This window comes from Rattus norvegicus, chromosome 2 (genome assembly GCF_036323735.1).
Source record: "Rattus norvegicus strain BN/NHsdMcwi chromosome 2, GRCr8, whole genome shotgun sequence".
NCBI lineage: Eukaryota > Metazoa > Chordata > Mammalia > Rodentia > Muridae > Rattus > Rattus norvegicus.
In genome coordinates, this window is record NC_086020.1 from 142,472,134 (window position 1) to 142,491,821 (window position 19,688).

At 39.1% G+C, this 19,688-nt stretch overlaps 1 protein-coding gene across 9 annotated transcripts in view; it reads right to left on the reverse strand.

Annotated features, from left to right (window-relative positions):
- Nbea (neurobeachin) overlaps positions 1-17,039 on the reverse strand; it is a 559,026-nt gene extending 541,987 nt beyond the window's left edge. For 8 of the 9 annotated variants that reach the window (XR_010063625.1, XM_063282102.1, XM_063282100.1 and 5 more), the window contains exon 1: positions 16,245-16,516. Coding sequence is in view for 8 of the 9 variants with exons in the window: in XM_063282102.1 (XP_063138172.1) it covers positions 16,245-16,514 (270 nt within the window). In the remaining variant the exon portion in view is untranslated. Of the gene's footprint in view, positions 1-16,244 lie in introns of all 9 variants that reach the window. The other variant, NM_001427608.1, reaches the window with a different exon arrangement.
- Positions 17,040-19,688: the final 2,649 nt, after the last annotated feature.

A 19,688-nucleotide genomic window follows, 5' to 3' on the forward strand; every position in this document is an offset into this window, starting at 1 on the left:
GGGCTGGTTTGGGTTATATGAAGAAGTTCCAAAATAATACAATCAAAAACATCTATATGTGGGAGAAAATGAAGAAAAATAATTTTAAAGAAAGATGACTATGGTCCATATACCTATTACACATAATATTTACAAAACAAAGAATCTATAGAAATTACTTTCTCTGACAGCCCATTTCTGTCTCTTTTAGAACACTGAGTAGATCATGCCTCTCAGACACAACACACACAAATATAGACACAGTATCTCATCTGTACTGCTAATAGACACTGTTGGGATCACAACCTCTGTCTGACTCATTGGAGACATTATGATAAAGGAAATAAGGCAGACACAAAATAACAACCATTAAGTCTTTCCTCTTAATATAAAATTGTCAAATTCACTTTGAGAGAAAGTAGAATGCAGTTGCCAGGAAATTGGAGGGCATAAAATGTGTCAATTTTTATCTATTCATCTTAATCTCAGGATTATGACATACTCAAAATTATAGTTATTATTTTCAATTGCATCATACCTTTATTGTACACATCATTTATCCAGTATTTATTGAATGCTTATTAAGTACAAGAGTATGTAATTACTCTGAAAGATTATAACAAAATATATCTTTTGACAAAAGAGGAGGTGGAGGAGGAGGGGTGGACAGGGAAAGGATGCTTCCCCCTGAGGACGCATCTATCTGTCACCTAGACTGAACCCTGGGATGCTCAGATCTATGTCTGCTACTATGCTTCCAGATGACAGTAACGTAAGAATCAAAGAATGAGCAAAGCAACTCATTCTCCCCCACATGGTTAACTAATGGCTGAGTTAAAAGACTAAAGATAACAAAAAGCCTGGCCCATTCACTAGTTGACTCCCAAGTATCTGAGCTAGGTTATGGGGTCCTACAAGCACGTCTTCTCTGGTCACTGTATAGAACTAACACTGTCAGTTTAGTCTTTAGATTTAAACAAGTACATCATCAGCTGTTCTGATATCAACTTCACCAAATATGTACTAGGACTTCATTTCTGTAACTATATGAACTGATTTTTTTTTCCAGAAAATCTCTTAGTTAACATACATAAAATCTCCTACTGGCTTGAGTCTGTATGTCAGAGACAGCCTACAAAAACAGAGCTCCTGAATAATGTAGTAAACTGGGCCCTAAGAAATAGTGCCACCTCCTGTGAGCAAGCTTGGCAAGACCAAAAACCTAATACTAGAATGAAGAAATATTATTTCTTCAAGAAAAAACACACTGTACTTAGCATTAGGGCCCCCTGTACAAACTTCCAAGTTTGGAGAGCTAGCTGTTCTAGTCTTGACTTTATTTCTGAGGAACAGTTACTGGCTCAAGACAAAAACTGACAAATCGCCCACCAAGTGAAGAGCTCTCCAAATAAAACAAATCCCCACAGCGTCTCACTTACACGTCTGCAATTTTACTTTTTATTGTTCCATTTTTTCTTTTTGTCCCTCTATTACCTCTGCTGAGCTTTGAGTTACTTAAAGGCAGAGATCACAAAACTGTTCTTATATGGCCAATGAATGTCTTAACTCTGCCACTACAATACTAGCTTGATTACTGAGTAAGTTAATTAACAATCATTTTATAGTATTTAATCAAATTTGCTTTTACCTGAAAGTTATAAACCAGAGCCACAAATAAACTAAAGCACAGGGAACCATAATCATTAAGACAAAGAAAAAGAATGCTGGACTGGGTAAAGTAAAAAAAACTGGTTAAGTCTTAGTCTGTGAAAGTCAGTGTATTGACCAACATTGTCATCTAATCAAATAACAAAGTAGTCAGACTATTCACCACATCTGGAGACATCATGGCTCCTTACGGATCTTAAATTTTCAGAATACTTTCTTTTAAACAAGAGCCACACTTATATAAACCTAAATTCACTAGCATCCTTCTACTTGTAAAAATCAGGAAAGAAATGCTAAAGCAAATGGCCAATAAAGATATCAAAAGAATCAGCAAGTACAACAAAGAAAATATTCATTCCCAAGTAGAACATGACCAAAACAGGCCAACCTATTGCATTACAACAAAGGTGACAAAATACTCAGGAACAAAAAAGGGAGGGGTCATCAGACACAAAATGTCAGGTTCTGCATTAAGTGCTCAAAATAGCAAGGTGAGAAAGATAATACTTTGATCCTCCTGAGAGGAATTCTAATTCTCTAGGTAGTTCAACTAGTAAACAAACAATTAGAATGTGCAAGTGAGACCTGGGAAGTGAGAGACTATAAGGGCTCAAAGGAGTGGGGGGGGGGGGGTCTTAGATGAAGTGCCCTAAAGTGAGGAGAGGGAACTTGTTAAGTCTACCTCCAGCAGAAAGACAGGGCATCAAGTGAGGAGTGGGGTTGCTATCTCATAGCCAAAGCTCTGACCCATAATTCTTCCTGTTTGGAAGAACTGCAGGGATGGAAAAGGAGAAGAGTCTGAGAAAAGATGGTCCAGTGTCAGGCCCAAAATGGGATCCAGCTCAAGGGGAGGCCCCAAGACCTGACACTATTACAGAGGCTAAGGAGTGCTCATAAAAAAAGGGACCTATCATGACTGTCCTCAGAAAGACCCTACAAGCAGCTGAAAGAGTCAGATGCAGATATTTACACTCAACCAATGAACAGAAGCTGCTGACCCCTGTGGTTGAATTAGGGAAAAGCTAGAAGAAGCTGAGGAGGAGGGCAACCTGTAGGAGGACCAGCAGTCTCAATTAACTTGATCCCCTGAGATCTCTCAGATACTGGGTCACTAACCAGGCAGCATCCACCAGCTGAAATGAGGCCTACAACACATATACAGCAGAGGACTCCTGGGTCTGGGTTCAGTCAGAGAAGATGCACCTAAGTCTCAAGAGACTGGAGGCCACAGGGAGTTTAGAGGCCTGGTGGGGTGAGTGTGGGAACATCCTCGTGAAGAGGGGTGGGGGGGTGGAATGTGGAACAGTTGGAGGGAAGGGGGCAGACAATAAAATCTGAAGTGTAAAAATAAATAAAAAAATTTAAAAAAGAATCTGAAGAATAAACAAAACAAAGGAGAAGGCTGAATTTAGGGGATACCGGGAAGATTTTGCTTAAACAGCTAATAATTTTTAGCTGAGTCTTAAAAACACAAGCGGAAATTTTTTTAGGCAAACATAAAAGAAGAAATATGAGAACTGAACAATAGTGATAATGTCACAGGTCATATGCAACACAGTAAACTCTTATAAATAGTTATTCATACATTAATTCATGTTGCTTAAAAAATAACTAACAAATTCTAGAACTATGAAAAAACTATTTCACAGTCACAGAATTCATTCCCTATAAACACAGAAAAATTAGTTTTACTTGGAAAGACAAAGATATTTTTTGATGCCTATATATCTCAAAAGAAGATGATTCAATAGATATACAAAGATTTAATAAATGCTGCTAGCACACAGCAATACCATCACCACTATCCAAGAAATTATATATTTTAAGCAACAGCAGACTTAGAAATGGAAGATCTAGTTTTGAAGATCATCCCTGAAGCTAAGCAGTTCTGTGACCTTAGACAACCTCTTAACCTCAGCCAGACTGTGTGTGACAATAAATCCCCACTTACTCCAAGAGCTGGAAAAGGCCATTAAGAACAACAGTGTGAAAGCAAGCCCAACTTATAAATGCCAGTTCCTCCCCTAAATTTGAAAAGCTAAGCAATAGAGTAGAAATGCTTATACATCAACTCTAAGTACAAGTTATTCCCTAAACAAAGGAAAGACCTTGTTAAAAGGAGACACATCTGAACATTTATAGTCCCATTAAAATTTTGTGTCAATGATTGTGTCAATGATTTGTGTCAATGATCTCAGCAAACTGAGAGAAACAATAATAATTAGAAGTTACATTGTTTCTTTCATTCAAGTAAGTATGGTGGTTCAATGCATATTCAAGCACATCTGATAGTTCTTAAACTACCTCTAATATTCAACGAGAAAGACACCAAGCCTACTTTTTCTCTGTATTTCTCTGCATTAATCTGTACCATTAATTCTGGTTCCAATACTATCCAAATGATCCAGTTTGCCTAGTAAAAAGATAAAAAAAAATTAAAGACACTTATATACTGTATAAAACATTAATTTTCAAACTCAAAAATATCTTACAATATAGTTTTTGCTAAGTAAATTCTATATGTAAATCCATCCAATAATCCTGCATCCATTTTTATTTCTTTTCCACTTGTCTTGAATCACCAATGGGAAGCAGTCCTATTCAATATCATCTCCTTACACAATGGTGTTTGGGGGATAATCTCTAGGTAGCATATTTTATTTAATAATGAGGAAGAACCTTTATTTTAGAATCTAAGGATTTAGGTCTAGAAACGCTATTCAGTTTCTAAATAATCTTGTCTAACTGCTTCCCATTTTTGATGTCTTACCCTCTGAACCTGCCTGTAAAGAACAGTATCTACAAAAGAAACAGTGTTCTATGGGTTAGACTATGCAGTTTGCTTTAACAACTGCACTGTAAATGTCAGTCAAGATATTCACTGAAATTATTTTCTAAAACTAAGTGATCATAAAATGGCATTTAATCCTGTAACTTGCCCTTTAGGCTTGTTACTCAAGTAATCTTCTAACTCCCAGAAGGAGGTATTATTTGCCTGGGATTATCAGCCATGCCTATTGTGTCTCCAAGTAAGACACACCAGTAAGGCAAGAACAGATGCAGCAGGTTCCAGAGCAAAACACTGTGCCGCTTCATGCTTATCCCGTTCCCATGTTTCTACTCTCCTCAAGGTAGAATATTAGAAAAGAAAGGGAAAGAGGAAAGGACGTAAAGGAAGGAGGAAGAGGCAGAGGGAGAGTGCCATGGGCTGCACTTGAAATGATTACAGGATTCAGAAAGCCATGAGAAGTGGGTACCTGAGACCTTTCTGATAGGTTCACAGACTCAGGTACTTTTAATCTGTTTTAATTGTTACTCTTTTTTCAGACTAAGAATATGGACAACAGTAAGTAAGTAAATACAATTATCTATGCCCTGAGATTTTGCATGTAATAATTTAATTTTATATGCACAAAAGTCTAATCAAGCAGATAACCATTTTAAAGAAGCATTACATAAAAAAGAGGAGCAGAAAATGTATGACTGTAAACTGTATAATAATTAAAACATAGCTATAAAATTAAGGGTTTTTCCTACTACTGAATCATTAGATTGCTGTTAATTATTTCATAGCATGGAACTGCATTTACTCTCTAACTTGTCCAAGGGAAATTTCCTAAGCTAAGGATTTCAATTGGTACAATGTTGGCTTAGAATGGATAAAACCCTTGTTTCAGTTCTCAGCACCATATAATCAGGGTGTGAAGTACACCTGTAATCTCAACACAAAAGAAGGTGTAAGCAGGCAGGTTAGAAATCCAAGGTCATCCCTCTAAATAGTAAACTCTAGGTCAGCTTATGTCAAAAAAAATTAAAAAACTAAGAATTAAACACAGGAATCTCAAATTATTGATAAATATTACTAAGAGGAATTATAACATTTTCAGGTTCAACAATACTCGAGATTGTTTTGTTTCATTCCCTAACAAACAATAATCATTTTGTTCTTGCTGCTACCTCACGTTCTTGTTTAGTTAAAGTGAATGCTGATAGCAATAAACAATGTTTATTTGTCCTTTTTGAAATACACCAAGACCTTTGTGACAAATCCATACTTCTATTGTTTGTCCTGTAATATTTAATGCCCTAAAGGATTACTTTCAATTTATAATTTTAAGTATTAAGACTCTTTTGACATGAAATCATTGGAAACAGGACTCAAAAAAGCACAGGCAAAATAGGAAATGGATTAGTTTAATTCAGTGAAACATCTATCTGAACATTTAACCCACTGACTCCGTGTTCCAAAGATGCCCACTGCAATCACCCTCTTGGTTCAAGTGTCTTTGTGCCACCTCCGTTATCAAGCAAATGTCACCTTTTACTGTGGCCGACTGGGTCAACTCCACATTTACATTTTAACATTTTTAACAGCACCACTGAAAATTTCTGCATCTGAATAAAAATAAGTTATCAAACTGTTTAAAAAGTACAGCTGCATTTTGTAAACAGTTTCTGTTGCTGAAGAATCATTTGCCCGTTTTTGTATATGGTCCAAGGAAACCCCAAAGTACAAAAATGAGAAAATGGTTCCTAAAATGTGTATCAGGAAATCTTAAACTGTAAACCACAAAAGAGACCAGATGCTGCTCAGCCAAAGCCTGAAACAATTGGAAACACTTAGATCACATTATTCACATACATACATACATACATACAGACAGACAGACAGACAGACAGAACTTTTTTGATAGCAATATTTTTACTGTCTTTATCTGAAACAGACAATGTGCTCACCACCTTTTCACCATAAAGTGGAAAATAAATTTTAAAAAGGATAATGCCGGGATTGGGGATTTAGCTCAGTGGTAGAGCGCCTGCCTAGGAAGCACAAGACCCTGGGTTCGGTCCCCAGCTCTGAAAAAAAAGAAAAGGAAAAAAAAAAAAAGGATAATGCCAAGTTACTACAGTCTAATTTTAAAATTACAAGCATTATTCTTGGTCCCCTCAAAACATATATCCTTCTTGGTCATAACTTCATAAGCTAACAATATTATTACATAAGAAATTTAAAATTCAAACATTCCCCCACATAATTAATATGCCATAGTTTAAAAATACACAAACACATACATAATGACCCGGTACACAAAAACACAAAAAAATGTGACTATTGTCACTTAACCAAACAGACTGTAAATCAGTCCCTAATTCTAGGCATATCCATGATCATAAGAGCCATAATCCCACATCCTGGACAAATGGGATTCTTTAGCCAACTAATTTTGGCAACTTCTACTCACTCCCTCAGAAAACTTCACTTTTCCATTTTCTTCCCTCAAAGATTTTCCATCTAGGAGGTCTACTACTTAGGCAGCCTATTTCTTCTGAGATGTCTCAAGGCCTAGAATGAGAACTGCCTAAAGAAACTTCTGGATAGTTAAATAATCCTGAATGATGAAAGATCAGAAAAAGGTATCACCACATTCAACTTCAGGATGTACTATAGAGTTACAGTAATAAAAATGCATGATATTGGTACAAACTAGGCACATTGATCAATGGAACAGAACTGAAGACCCAGACATAAATCCACACACCAAAGGACACCTGATTTTTATAAAGAGACCAGACATATACACTGGGAAAAAAGAGAACATCTTCAACAAATGATTCACATCAAACTGTACAGTTGCACACAGAAGAATCCAAATAGATCCATACTTAACACGCTTCACAAAACAACTTCAAATGAATCAAAGACCTCATCATAAAGCCAGATACACTGAACCTGACAGAAGAGAAAGTGGGGAATAGCCTTAAACTATTTGGCACAGAAAAATACTTTCTCATTAACAATTAATAAATGGGACCTCAATAAACTGAAAAGCTTCTGCACTGCAAAAGGACATCATCATTCAGACAAAGCTGCAGTCTACAGAATGGGAGATTTTTACCAACTCCACATGCAGTAGAGGGCTAATATCCAAAATATATAAAGAACTCGAAAATTAGATAACAAGAAAACAAATAACCCAATTTTAAAATGGATACAGATCTAAACAGAGAATTCTCAATACAGAAACTCCAATGACTGAGAAACACTATGTTCAACATCTTTAGCCATCAGAGAAATGCAAATCAAAACTACTTTGAGATTTCATCTTATACCTGTCAGAATAGCTAAGATCAATAAAACAAGTGAGAGTTCATACTGTCAAGGAATAAGAGGAGCATTTATCCACTGCTGGTAGGAGTGCAAACTCATAAGGCCACTATGGAAATCAGTGTAGTGGTTTCTTGGGAAAATGGGAATCAATCTACCTCAAGATTCAGCTATACCATTCTTGTGCATATAGCCAAAGAACACTTCATCCCACCAAAGACACTTGTTCAATCATGTTCACTGCTGATCTAATTCACCAGAAATTGGAAACAACCTAAATATCCCTCAACAGAAGAATGAATAAAAAATAATACATTTACACAATGTATTATGTAATATAGAAAATAAGGAACTAGGGTGAATAAAGAAACCTCAATAGGAGATGAAAATATAGATATTTTCATCTAGATGGGGGTCTAGAATAAGAGGATGAAGTGGGGAAGGGGAGGGAGAAAGACAAGAGAGGGAATTTGGGAAGAAACAGCTAAAAATAAAGGCCATTTGAAGAGTAATACAGAAACCAAATATAGTAGAAGCTTCTAATTTACATTATATGCAATAGAACTGATAGAACTGTGACAAGAGTCCCAACTGGCCATCTCGTGTCACCAAATGAATCTTCCAGTATAAAGATTGGGTTGTATCTAATTGAGCTGTTGGTCAAAGGGGTCCAATGGAAATCCCTAAAACATGCTGTCAGCAAGACTAAGGGTTGTTCTTCACAAACAGACACCAAGGCCCCATTGCTGAAGACCACACCTATACAGTCACTGAACATGGAGAAATGGTGTAGGTGCCTACATAGGTCTTCATAGAGTTGTTTCCATTCTCACCTTACGTGCTAGTGTCTTTGCTACAGGAAGGTACTCTGCATGCTACCAAAAGAGAAACATAAACACCAACCCAGCCACAAACCTGAAGACTGACAAAACCTTCAAGGTATGCTGGGGCCAAAGCTTGTGAGAGTCACCAACCAATATCTGATTTGACTAAGGGCCACTCCATGAGATGGAACTTATATTCAACACTGCTTGGGTGACCAAGAACCTAAGACTAGATAATCCAGGGACCTAGGAGAAAACTAAACACTAATGTTCTGGAAGGAAGGAAAGGAGGGAAGGGAGGGAGGGAGGGAGGGAGGGAGGGATGGAGGGAGGGAGGGGAAGGAGGGCTCCTAATGACATTCTGCTACACTCATAGATCAGTGCCAGGCTGAGCCAACATCAAAGAGTTTTCCTCCTGAAGTAGATGGGAACAAATACCAAGACCCACAGATAGACATAATGCAGAAAGTAAGAGACCTTGGAACACTCAGCCCTAAAAGGAATATCTCAATTAAATTCTTCCTCTTGGGGTTCAAGGAACCCTGAAGAAGAGAAAGGGTGTGAGAATCAGAAGGGATGGAGGACACCTAGAAAGCCAGGCCCTCCAAATCAACATGACTAAGGAACATATGAACTCTCACAGACTGAGGCAGCATGCATAAGGCTTGTATAGATCTACAGCAGGTTCTTTGAGTATATTTTATGGCTTCCACTTTAGTGGTGTTTTGTTTTCTTTTCTTTTCTTTTTTTGTTGTGTAGGATTCTTGACTGTAGGAATGAGGGGGACTCTGTTTCTTGTGCCGTCTCTTGGGATCATCTCCTTTTGTTTGTTTCATCCAATTCCAAAGTGTTAGTTTTGTTTTATCCTATATTTTATTTTATTATTATCCCTTAGAAGTCTGTTTTCTAATGAGAGATAGAAAGGGAGTGGATCCAGATGGGAGGGGATGAGGGAAGGAACTGAGAGGAATAAAGGGAGGGAAAGCATAATCAGGATATATTATGTGAGAAAACAGTCTGTTTTCAATAAAAGTGTAATCATTAGAATATAACCCATTCAGCTTCTGGATATTGTATCTAAATTAAAAGAACTGAAGAGAGAATATTTTCTTCAATTGCTCTTTCCTGTATGAATGGCCAATTATCTCTGCTCCATCAGTCATCCCAGACTGATTTCCACTGTTTCATCAGATAAAATTTCAGCTACTACTACTATGACATTAAAGTGTGCTTTTATGTGCAGATGTGTTCTAACAGAAACATGAATAATAAAGAGCTGACTGGCAAAAAACAAAAAAAGAAAGAAGAAAAGAAAGAAAGAAGAAGAACATGGGCTTTTTGATCAGGCTGAGAATTTTCTGGAAGTACAGCTTCCCTAAAATCTTACTGAATTTTCAGTTGTGTACTTCAGTTGAGACCCTGAATTAGTATCCAAAACAATAGGTCTGAGATAGAGAATACTAATTGAAGTTCAGCTTTTCAGTTTCAGTTTTACAGAATGAGGCCTTGTCTTAGCCCTCATCTCAGTACCTCCCCTGCCCCACGGTAACCAAGTGCTAAGGCTGAGGAGCACAGTTGGCTCTGCCACTTGGGCGCATCCTCACTAAACGTCCCTTAAACTGGATTCACTGTGACGTGTGTCTGGAAGCTTGAGTACACTGAATGAAGTACTTGGATGAAACTTAAAATGCAATGTTTTTCATTTAAATGTCTGCCTTTCTTCTTTTCAACTTAGCATAAGGTAAAATTAATGGCTTTTTAACCTACAAAGCTCTTGATATTTTGATGTTCTTCTATCTTAGGAGGCAGCTACTGCAGAAAAGACTACATTTTCTTTTCGTCTTTGCTCTCAAGCATCAAGTTTAGATCATATCAAGTTGTTCTATTTAAAAAACAAAACAAAACAAAACAAAAAAAAAACACTGAAAGGTGTCCCAAGGTATCCAAAAAGACTCCACCATCCCTCAGTTCCAGCCTAAATAGTTGCATTGTCAAGGTAACTGGGTGACAAAGTGACAACTACTTTACAATCAATAAAAGAATTTGCAAAGGAAGGCAGTGCCTTCATTGCCTCACACTCCACTTCATTTTGTAAACTCTGTATCTTACAAGGTCTCAATTCAAATAATAATTCTGTGCTAGCAGAGGAAGTCTTTCCATTCCCAACTGACAAAACCGGACTCCAACCGGGACTCCAATGGATTCAAACTAGTAACAATGCTAATAGATGTTAACAGAGCCTTAACAGTGTTCTAGTTACATTCTATTGCTGCTAAACACCAAGACCAAAAACAACTTAGGGGAGGAAAGGTTTATTTCATTTTACAGATCACAGTTCATCCTTGAGGGAAGTCGGAGCAGGAACTGAAGCAGAATCTTGAAGCAAAGACCATGAGGGAATTGTTTATTTGTTTGTTTGTTTGTTTGTTTGTTTGTTTGATAGGTTTTGAGTGTGTGCACGCATGCCATTTCCAGATAAGATTTCACTGTGTGACTCTGGCTGTCCTAGAATTTACTTTGTAGACCAGGCTGGCCTTGAACTCACAGAGACCATAAGTCCCTGCCTCCTGAGTGCTGGGATTAAAGGAATACACCGCCACCATGCATCAACGGTGATGGGATGTTACTTACTGGCTTGCTTTCAAAGCCTATGGATAGCTAGCCAGGACATTCTATCCAAGGAATGGTGTCGCCATCAGTGGATGCCCCCTTCCATCACTTAACAATCCCGCAGAATTATGCCCACAAGCCAAGCTGATCTAGGTAATTCCTCTCTCAAGGCTTTCCTTTCAAGAGAACTCCAGGCTGTGTCAAGCTGACAAGTAAAGCTAAGGAAACCATCATGACAGGTACAGAGGCACGGATATCAAATCAAGAAGACATTTAGTTCTCTTGGACTCACATTTAGTCAATCCCTCTGAACTATAGGCTACCCTGGTCTAAGCACACCAGGTATACACTGTGAGACCCTCTAAAAGAAATCCTTAGATTTAAAAATAACATTTATGCATGCAATAATGCCTAACAGCTAGCATATACATATTCAACATACTTGTATAGGAAAATATCCGACTCATATATCTTTTGGATTATCTAGATTACAGTAGATTTTTTTTGTTTTGCATTTTTCAAGGTTACATTTAGACTACATGGGACACTAACTCAGTATGTTCTTTCAGAGCTAGTCCTAATTACTACTGCCTTCTAATAGTATCCTGCATATTCAAAATGCATTTAACTACTAAAGGGCGAGGAACACAAAAATAAATATGCAAAAGATTATATCCTGTTCTTATGAAATTCAGAGCTAGAAGGTGCAACACAAATAAATAATTGTGATACCAAGAGTGATTGGTATGTGGTACACAAGAGTGGGTCAACTGTACAGACTATATGAAGCATAGTATAGGCGTAATATTGAGAAAAGTTGCACTGGATTCACAACATTCTAAATAAACAAAAATGTTCATACTAATCAATGTGATACCAATACCCTGAGAAACAAAATGGAGCTGGACTGTGAAATGTACTATGTTAGCAAGAGTCAAGAAAGAGCCTTGTGACATTTTCAATCAATGGCCTAAACATGTACCAAAAATATGTATAAACTAAGTATTCATTTAAAATTACAAAACTACATAATATTTGTTGCTTTAGTGTCATTAAATGACTATTTTTAGTATTATTATATGATACATATATCCTTAAGCTCCTTAAGATAACAAAACTTATACTATTCATATATTTAGCTTTCCATACTAAATAGCAGTAATAAATACATAAGCTACTTTAGATAAGCTCATATGTCAATATAGTAACATGCAAGAGATCCTTTTAATATAAATAAATATGGTTTCATTACAATTTAATATTTTCATGAATCTAACACAGTATTGTGATTTATTTTTGTCATTTATTTTTGCAATAGTAATTTAACTTCAATGTTTCTCCCTCCCCTTTTCTCCTTCCAAGCCATCCCATATATTCCTGCCTGCTCCCATTCAAATTCATGACTTTTTTCCAGTAACAATTGTATATTGTTAATAAATTCAATTTATATATATTTGGTTTATAAAACTATATCAGTAAAATATAAATTATTCTGATTACCAACTTGCAAACGAATACAGTCTTAAGGAAGAAAAATTATAATCACTGTTTAGAACAAAAAAATAACAAAATTTCCCCTTCTCACAAAACTACCATGATCCCCAAACCAAAAGAAATTTAATAGTGTAAATGCCCTCATACATTTAGTTGCATCTTTTAATATACTAAACAGTTTTAGCACTTATATTTTTTAAAAAAATAGAAATGTTACTCTTACAACTAAAGACAAAAATGATACATCTCATAGTAATTAATTAAAATAATTTATAAACTCATGACAAAAATTGAATTAAATAATGCATGAAACAAATCTACAAGACTATGGTTGAATTCTATAATTATAATTAAAAATTATACTACCTAAAGCAAATGTAAAAGCACTATTGAAATTATTTCATAAAATATTAATTCTCCATTTATCTTTTCTAAAACCGTTTGTTAAAAACAAACTTCCATGTTCTAAACAAAGATAAGACATAATGTGTACACAGCATTCATCTGAAGGAAGTAGAAATTTTCTATAAATAAGTGTCATGTATGTCTACAAAGGAAACAATAGACCAAGTAGGCCTGCTTTACAAGAGAAAACTAACCATAAAACTCTTCAACATAAACTCTCTTAGGAAGCCACATTTACATATTCCTCCTGAAGCCAAAGCTCTTGACAACTGGTTCCTATCACTGGTAGATCCACAGGAAAAATCTTGACCACATACTCTCCTTGTAACCTTATTTTCAAACTAACTAGATTGTCTTCTGATAGCTCAGCCTCATCTTTGAATGTTTTCCATCACCTCCATGCCATGAGAAACAATGTAAGCACCTACAAACGACATCATTCACTTTATCTAGTACTGTGATTCTTCACAACAACTCACCTGACCAGGAGAGCGGTCCTCTGCCTTAATAAAGAGCAGAAAAACTCTAAGCAGAGCTATGATGAACTTCTATATCTTATTACACACTTAAACTTTAACTGGGCAATTTTTCTCATATAAGGCAAATATGAGACAGCATCTGAGAACCAAATACTAGTATTTTCATATTTTCTCATTATACAGAAAGAATGAACAGGAAAAACAAATATTTTGTCAAAGGTGACTATGCCAAAAGTATTATCAAAAATTAAAAGTTTCCTTAGTGCCCCTCCTTTTTTCTGTCACAGGGCAATGTAAGAGATATATCAGTGTTTCCACCTAATTATTCTCTCACATTTTAAATTAAAACTGAAAATAGAAGAGATTCATTTTGGAAATATTAATGGCTTCCAACCTCTAACAAGTCACTCAGTACTCTAAATGAATTATACTGGCTATGTGTACTTCTTAAATAAAAGTGAAACTTTGATAATTATTGTAATGCCAAATATACGTTTCAGAATCAACTTGAAATTCCATAATTTCAATTTTGACTATCTTTGAGCAATAAAGTTTAAACCTATAACTCAAAACCTACTCCTCATAGGGCTAATTCAGGAACTACAATACAGCCAGCAACACATTTTGCCATGTACTCTTTATCCCAAAAGTTCCCATCTTAAAATAAATTGTAGCCCTTAAATCCATGCAAGGAGAATTTACACCTAATATTTCTATTCCAAAAATCAATCTGGGGAGTTAAGGTGTGTGAGATTTGGTATCACACTGTTTCTAATGTCTATAAGCTAAGAGGAAATACCTAAAAAGAAAAAGAAAAATGTTTGCATCTTTCATGGCATAGTTCATTGCACTGAAGAGTTAAATTTCTTTTTAGCACAAGAAAAACTGCTTCACTTCCTTTTTTAGTTTACTGTGTATCTAAAGAACCCCATCTGTTAAGAACTGATCGAGCAGGCATGGCTGTTGCTTGCAGAGTCTACACTAGTTCCACATTCAAATCAGTCTCCAGCTTGTGAGAGTCCTACTGCCTCTTATCAGGCTACACGACGCATACAAGTAAGCATACAAATACCATTATCATATCATCTAAAGTAACAAATCCTATTGGCCTCAGAAAAATGGAAAAACTTAAAATGTCTGTGTTCTTTAAATATACATAAATTGAGTAGCAGCTAATATATTAATATTGTTTCTTGGGATTATCTAGCTTTTCTTCTAAGAAGAAAAAGAAGCAATAAAAGTAATTACCTTTTAGAAGCAAGGTAAAACTACCCAGCAGCCCCCACCCCCACCCCTCAAAAAAACCTATTAGTGTTACAAAAAGAACTGGTTACACCTATGGGATGACAATCTCATAAACTTACACTGACTTTTATGGGGATTTATTTGAAGGGTACCCAAAAGTAAAACAAGGTGTTTTGCATTCAAGCAGCAATACATAGAGAGAAGACAGATGACCTGTCTTTGAGTTGACACACTAGCAAAAAGAAAACAAAAAGTACTTCAACTTTTCCCTGAATTTCAAAGGTTCAGAACAACAGACATTATCCAATCCACATCTCAGGGTCCCACTGCCATAGCAGCACTTTCCTTTCAATTTTCCTATGTAGCAAATAAAAATAATTGCTTCACTGAAAATTCAGACTTCACGAGTGTTACAGAAATCCCCAGCAAGCATTTTTCTTTCTATCCCTGCGACTTCACACCGAATACAACTGACTGCTCCTGACTCACACCTTCCAAAACCCAACCTTACTGAATGTCAAAGGCTAGATATTGCAGAGGAAACTGTTTATAAAAGCTTTGCTGTAGAAAAGCAAAAACAAAAACAAAAGAAATGCATTTACAAAGCGCAAAAGCCATGACCTGGTCTCAATTCTGCTCTATTTCGGCTCTCCCTCTCTTTATGTTGGACCAAGTCATCCTCAACACTGCTTAGGCTTTCTGTAGATAGCGCAAAACATGAAGTCATACACACTTCTGCAGTAACTCTCTTACCACCAAAGGAGCCAAAACCTTAGGCTGCCTTTGAAATCTTTCTTCTGGTCTTTATCCACAAGCCACGCAACCATAGAAACCAACCTGTATGATCCGGTGTCCCTTACATTTTAACACCTTCTGCGCCCCACACCCCCAAAGGTAAGAGACCAGCATAACTGGAGCGATACTACAAAGAGGTGAGGGTTGCCTAGAGATGGGGGTAGGGGTGAGTACAGGCACAACACTCTCCATCACTGCCGCGGAATGTATTTAAAGATAGATGCAAAATCTGCATCATCGGTCCTCCTCCCTGGAAAACCCAGCACCCCAGCTGCTCAAGTTGGAACCGGTGCGCTTCTCACATTTCAGGAGCACGGGGGTGGGGGTTGGGGGGCTGGGGAGGCTCGGGCTCTAGGGGCCGGGCTGTCACCCTCTCAAAGCCACAGCACGGACAACTAAGAGATATGGAGGAAAAGCTCCCAGAGGACCTGAGGGCCGCCTCACCCCTCCACTCATGGCCCAGGCCCTAATGACCGATCACTCGGCGTCGGAAGTGCCGGGTTGAGTTAGGCACCGCGCGGGTGACAGAAGGGAGGTGGCGCGGCCGTGGCTGCGCGCGGGCGGGCCGGCAGGCGGGCGGGTGGGCTGTAGGCTGAGGGACACAGGGAAGCAGGGCGCGGATACCCGGGGGGCCCTTACCAGGTTGAGCACGGTCTCCACGATGTCCCTGTTGCTGACCTCGCCGACCTGTATGAGTCCGATCAGAACGGCGAATTTCATACGGATGTTGCGGATCGGCACCGAAGGGTTGATCATCCCCGCGGGCAGCACCACGGAGCCGGAGCCAGAGCCGGCCGCCCCCCGAGGCTCCCCCATGGCGCCTCCGCCGCTTCCACTGCCGCCGGCCCCGACGGCCAGGAGCGCGACGGGCTGAGGCTCGAGCCCCGGGCCCGGCTTGTCGCTCGCCATCCGCCCCGCTGCTGAGGAGCTGTGCAGCGCCGCCGCGCCGCCTCCGCCGGTTCCGTTATCCCCGCCGCGGCCCCCGCCCCCCGGCCGGCGCCTCGCAGCCCCAGCATCCACCAGCGCCGCGGCGCCGGGCCCGCTCCGGTCCGCGCCTCAGCCGGGCCCGGCGGCCGTGCGGGGCGACTCGCCGATCGCCTCCGGGGATAGCCTCAAGGGTCGCTTCAGAGGTCTCCTCACTGGTCTCCTCACAGACTGCCGCAGCTGTCTCCCCACCGATCTCACGGTCCGCCTCAGCGCTTGCCTCACGGATCTCCTCGCAGATCGTTTCGGAGCTCTTCGCACGGCTCTCCGCGGCTCGCTACCACCGGCCCGGCCCCCGCGAGGATGCTGCCTCGTCTCGCACAGCCCTCCGCCCTCCGCCGGGGGCCAAAGCTCGGGCCGCTGCCACCGGCGCCGCTGTTGTTGTGAAGCCCCGACGCCGCCGCTCACTCCGCCATGTTGCCGCCCCCTGCCTGCGGTAGCGGCCACTGCGCCTGCGCGCAGCATCGGGGGGGCGGAGTTCTCGCTGCACCCCCTCTTTCTCCCGGCGCTCCTCCTCCGCATCCCTCACCCCTCGTCCCTCCCCCACGCCCTGGGATCGGACCGACAGGTGAGCAGGTGCGCGGGGAGGAGTCCTGAGAGGAAGGACACAGCTTGCGGGTCCTCTCCGCATCCTCTTCGGCGTCGCCGAGCGGGCCACGTGCGGGGAGTGGAGGGCCACCTGCTCCGGGCCGCCTTTCCCCACCTCACTCTCCTTGGGCCCGCGGCCCCACCTCGCTGCGGGGGTCTGGAGAAAGGCGCAATGTCGCCGGGCTCTTTCCACTGCCCGGGGAGAGGCTGACACCTGCACGTACGGGCGCGGCTTAAAATAGATGCTGTCAAACTGGGAGCCTCTCAGCCAAGCTAATTCTTGAACTCGCCTCCCAGACTACTCCATGAGGTGGTTAGGTAGGAGCAGCAAATCCCATGCTAGAAATTCCCAAAGATCCTCAGGTATGATGCCAGTTGACTTTGTCTCCCTTTTCCTTAGGCATATGCGGCTCACAAGGTTTGTTTTAATTAACAAAATAACATTGGAGGCAGTCACGACCAGCCTTAGTCCGTGAGAAAATTTTAATTGAAAACGTTATAACACGCACATGGTAATATCTCGGATGGCAGGGAGTTAAAACCACATAAATATGGCTGGTGGTTTCTTCCCTGGCATCAAGGATATAGTTTCTTTAATATTTCAAGTGGTCTGCCCTTTTCAATAAAGACATATTGCCAGTCACCAGAAACATTAGAAATCCTAAGGTGTATTCAAATCATTTAAATTGTCATCTCAAACAAAAAAGTTCAGTATGTGAATGCTTCAAATGCATAATTTATTTTCATTAATCTTTTTTGACTAAACAGGATCTTGTAAACATTTCTAAAGTAACATAGGGCAAACTTTCTTAATACCTGTGCTTACAATTAGTTCTTGGTTATATGTTTATTATTAGTCCAAACTCCCATTGAACTGTTGAATTTATTAAAGTAGTTGCACAAAAATAACTGGAAAGGTGGTAAATTGGTTTGTCTAATTAAATGAAATAATAATGGAATTATAAAATGCTTACATCATTAGGATTGCTTGAGGAATTTACAAAGCCTTAAGACATAGTTTGGCAATTATGAATTATAGTGATACTGGATGGTTGTGGAACAAGCCTTTAACTCCAGCACTGGGGACAGGACAGCCCTGGCCACAGAGTTAGTTCCAGGAAATCCAGGGCTACACAGAGAAACCCTGTATTGTAAAACAAAAAACAATAAAACAACTGTGACTTTTATAACTACCTAGAGTGTCTGTGCCTGGCTCAGGGAAGCATCATCTAGTTCTATAAGAACTACTTCAATTGCAAATTTAAAATGCCATATCTCTTTTAAATTATAAAATCCAAGCTGAAAGGTTATCTCAATATATATATATATATATATATATATATATATATATATATGATGGATGGATAGATAGATATAGATTGATAGAACGAACGGTAAGTTGTACTTCTAGCTCTATTCTAAACATCCTGAATGGGAGCTTTGAGAGACATTGACAACCTGATCTTCCATTTTTCCTTTCCTAGTGCGAAGCTTAACACCGTGCTCTTAATTTTCTGGTTTGTGTCTCATGCAATAGGTGTGTTCATTTCAGTTTTGTTTTCCTTGTTCATTTTCATTTACTGGAGATGAATAGGTAAAGAAAATAATTACTGCTCAAAGTAGGAAAAGCTCGCTTTGCATACTTTATTGTAAAAATATTTTTAAGCTTGTTAATTAAGGTATTCTGTAGATTGTCAGCTTCTTGCCCTCTATAAAAAAGAAATGGGCAGGGTTCTGAATCATCTTTTAACTATCCGTGCAAACCACTCAGGCTATGTGAACTTCAGTATCCTCATTCCTTAAACAGACATGATCAGACCTATCCTGCAGGAAAGAAACCAATGAAATGATGTTAGTTCAGCAGCAACTAGTATATAGTAAAATACATCTCTGTATCCCTCATACAGGAACTATGTGTGTAGAGTGACCTGTATACACACACATGAAAGACCAATTATAACCTGTTTATATGCATTCATCAAATTTAAACTTTAGTTTTCTCCAGCATTGGACCCTTCCACCCCATTTTTTTTTAACCACTAATTTTACTCTTAAGCACAGAACACAAACACAACACAGAAATTCAGCATTTGGACCTCATTTGACACAGGCTAATCATTACCAACCAAAAGACATTTGCATGTCGATTATAAATTTGCAAATTACTAGCTGAAATAGATGGCTCTCATATTTTCTATTTAAAGAAATATTATTTTAAACGTTAAAATCTAAAAGCCAATGTATATACAAAATAAGTCAATGGTATAAAAACATGCATTCTGGAATGCAGAAAATTGAAGAATATTATAGGTGCCTTAATGCACACAGAAAACACACCAAATGCACACACACACACACACACACACACCTTTGCACCATTGAGCCAGCAGTAGTAGCCTGCCCATCCTTTCCAGAGGTACAGTCTAGCTGATACGCCATTATCTCTGCTGTCATCTCACTAGAAACTTTGTACCTAGGTTCCTGGACTCTACCCTTACTCATTTCTAACCC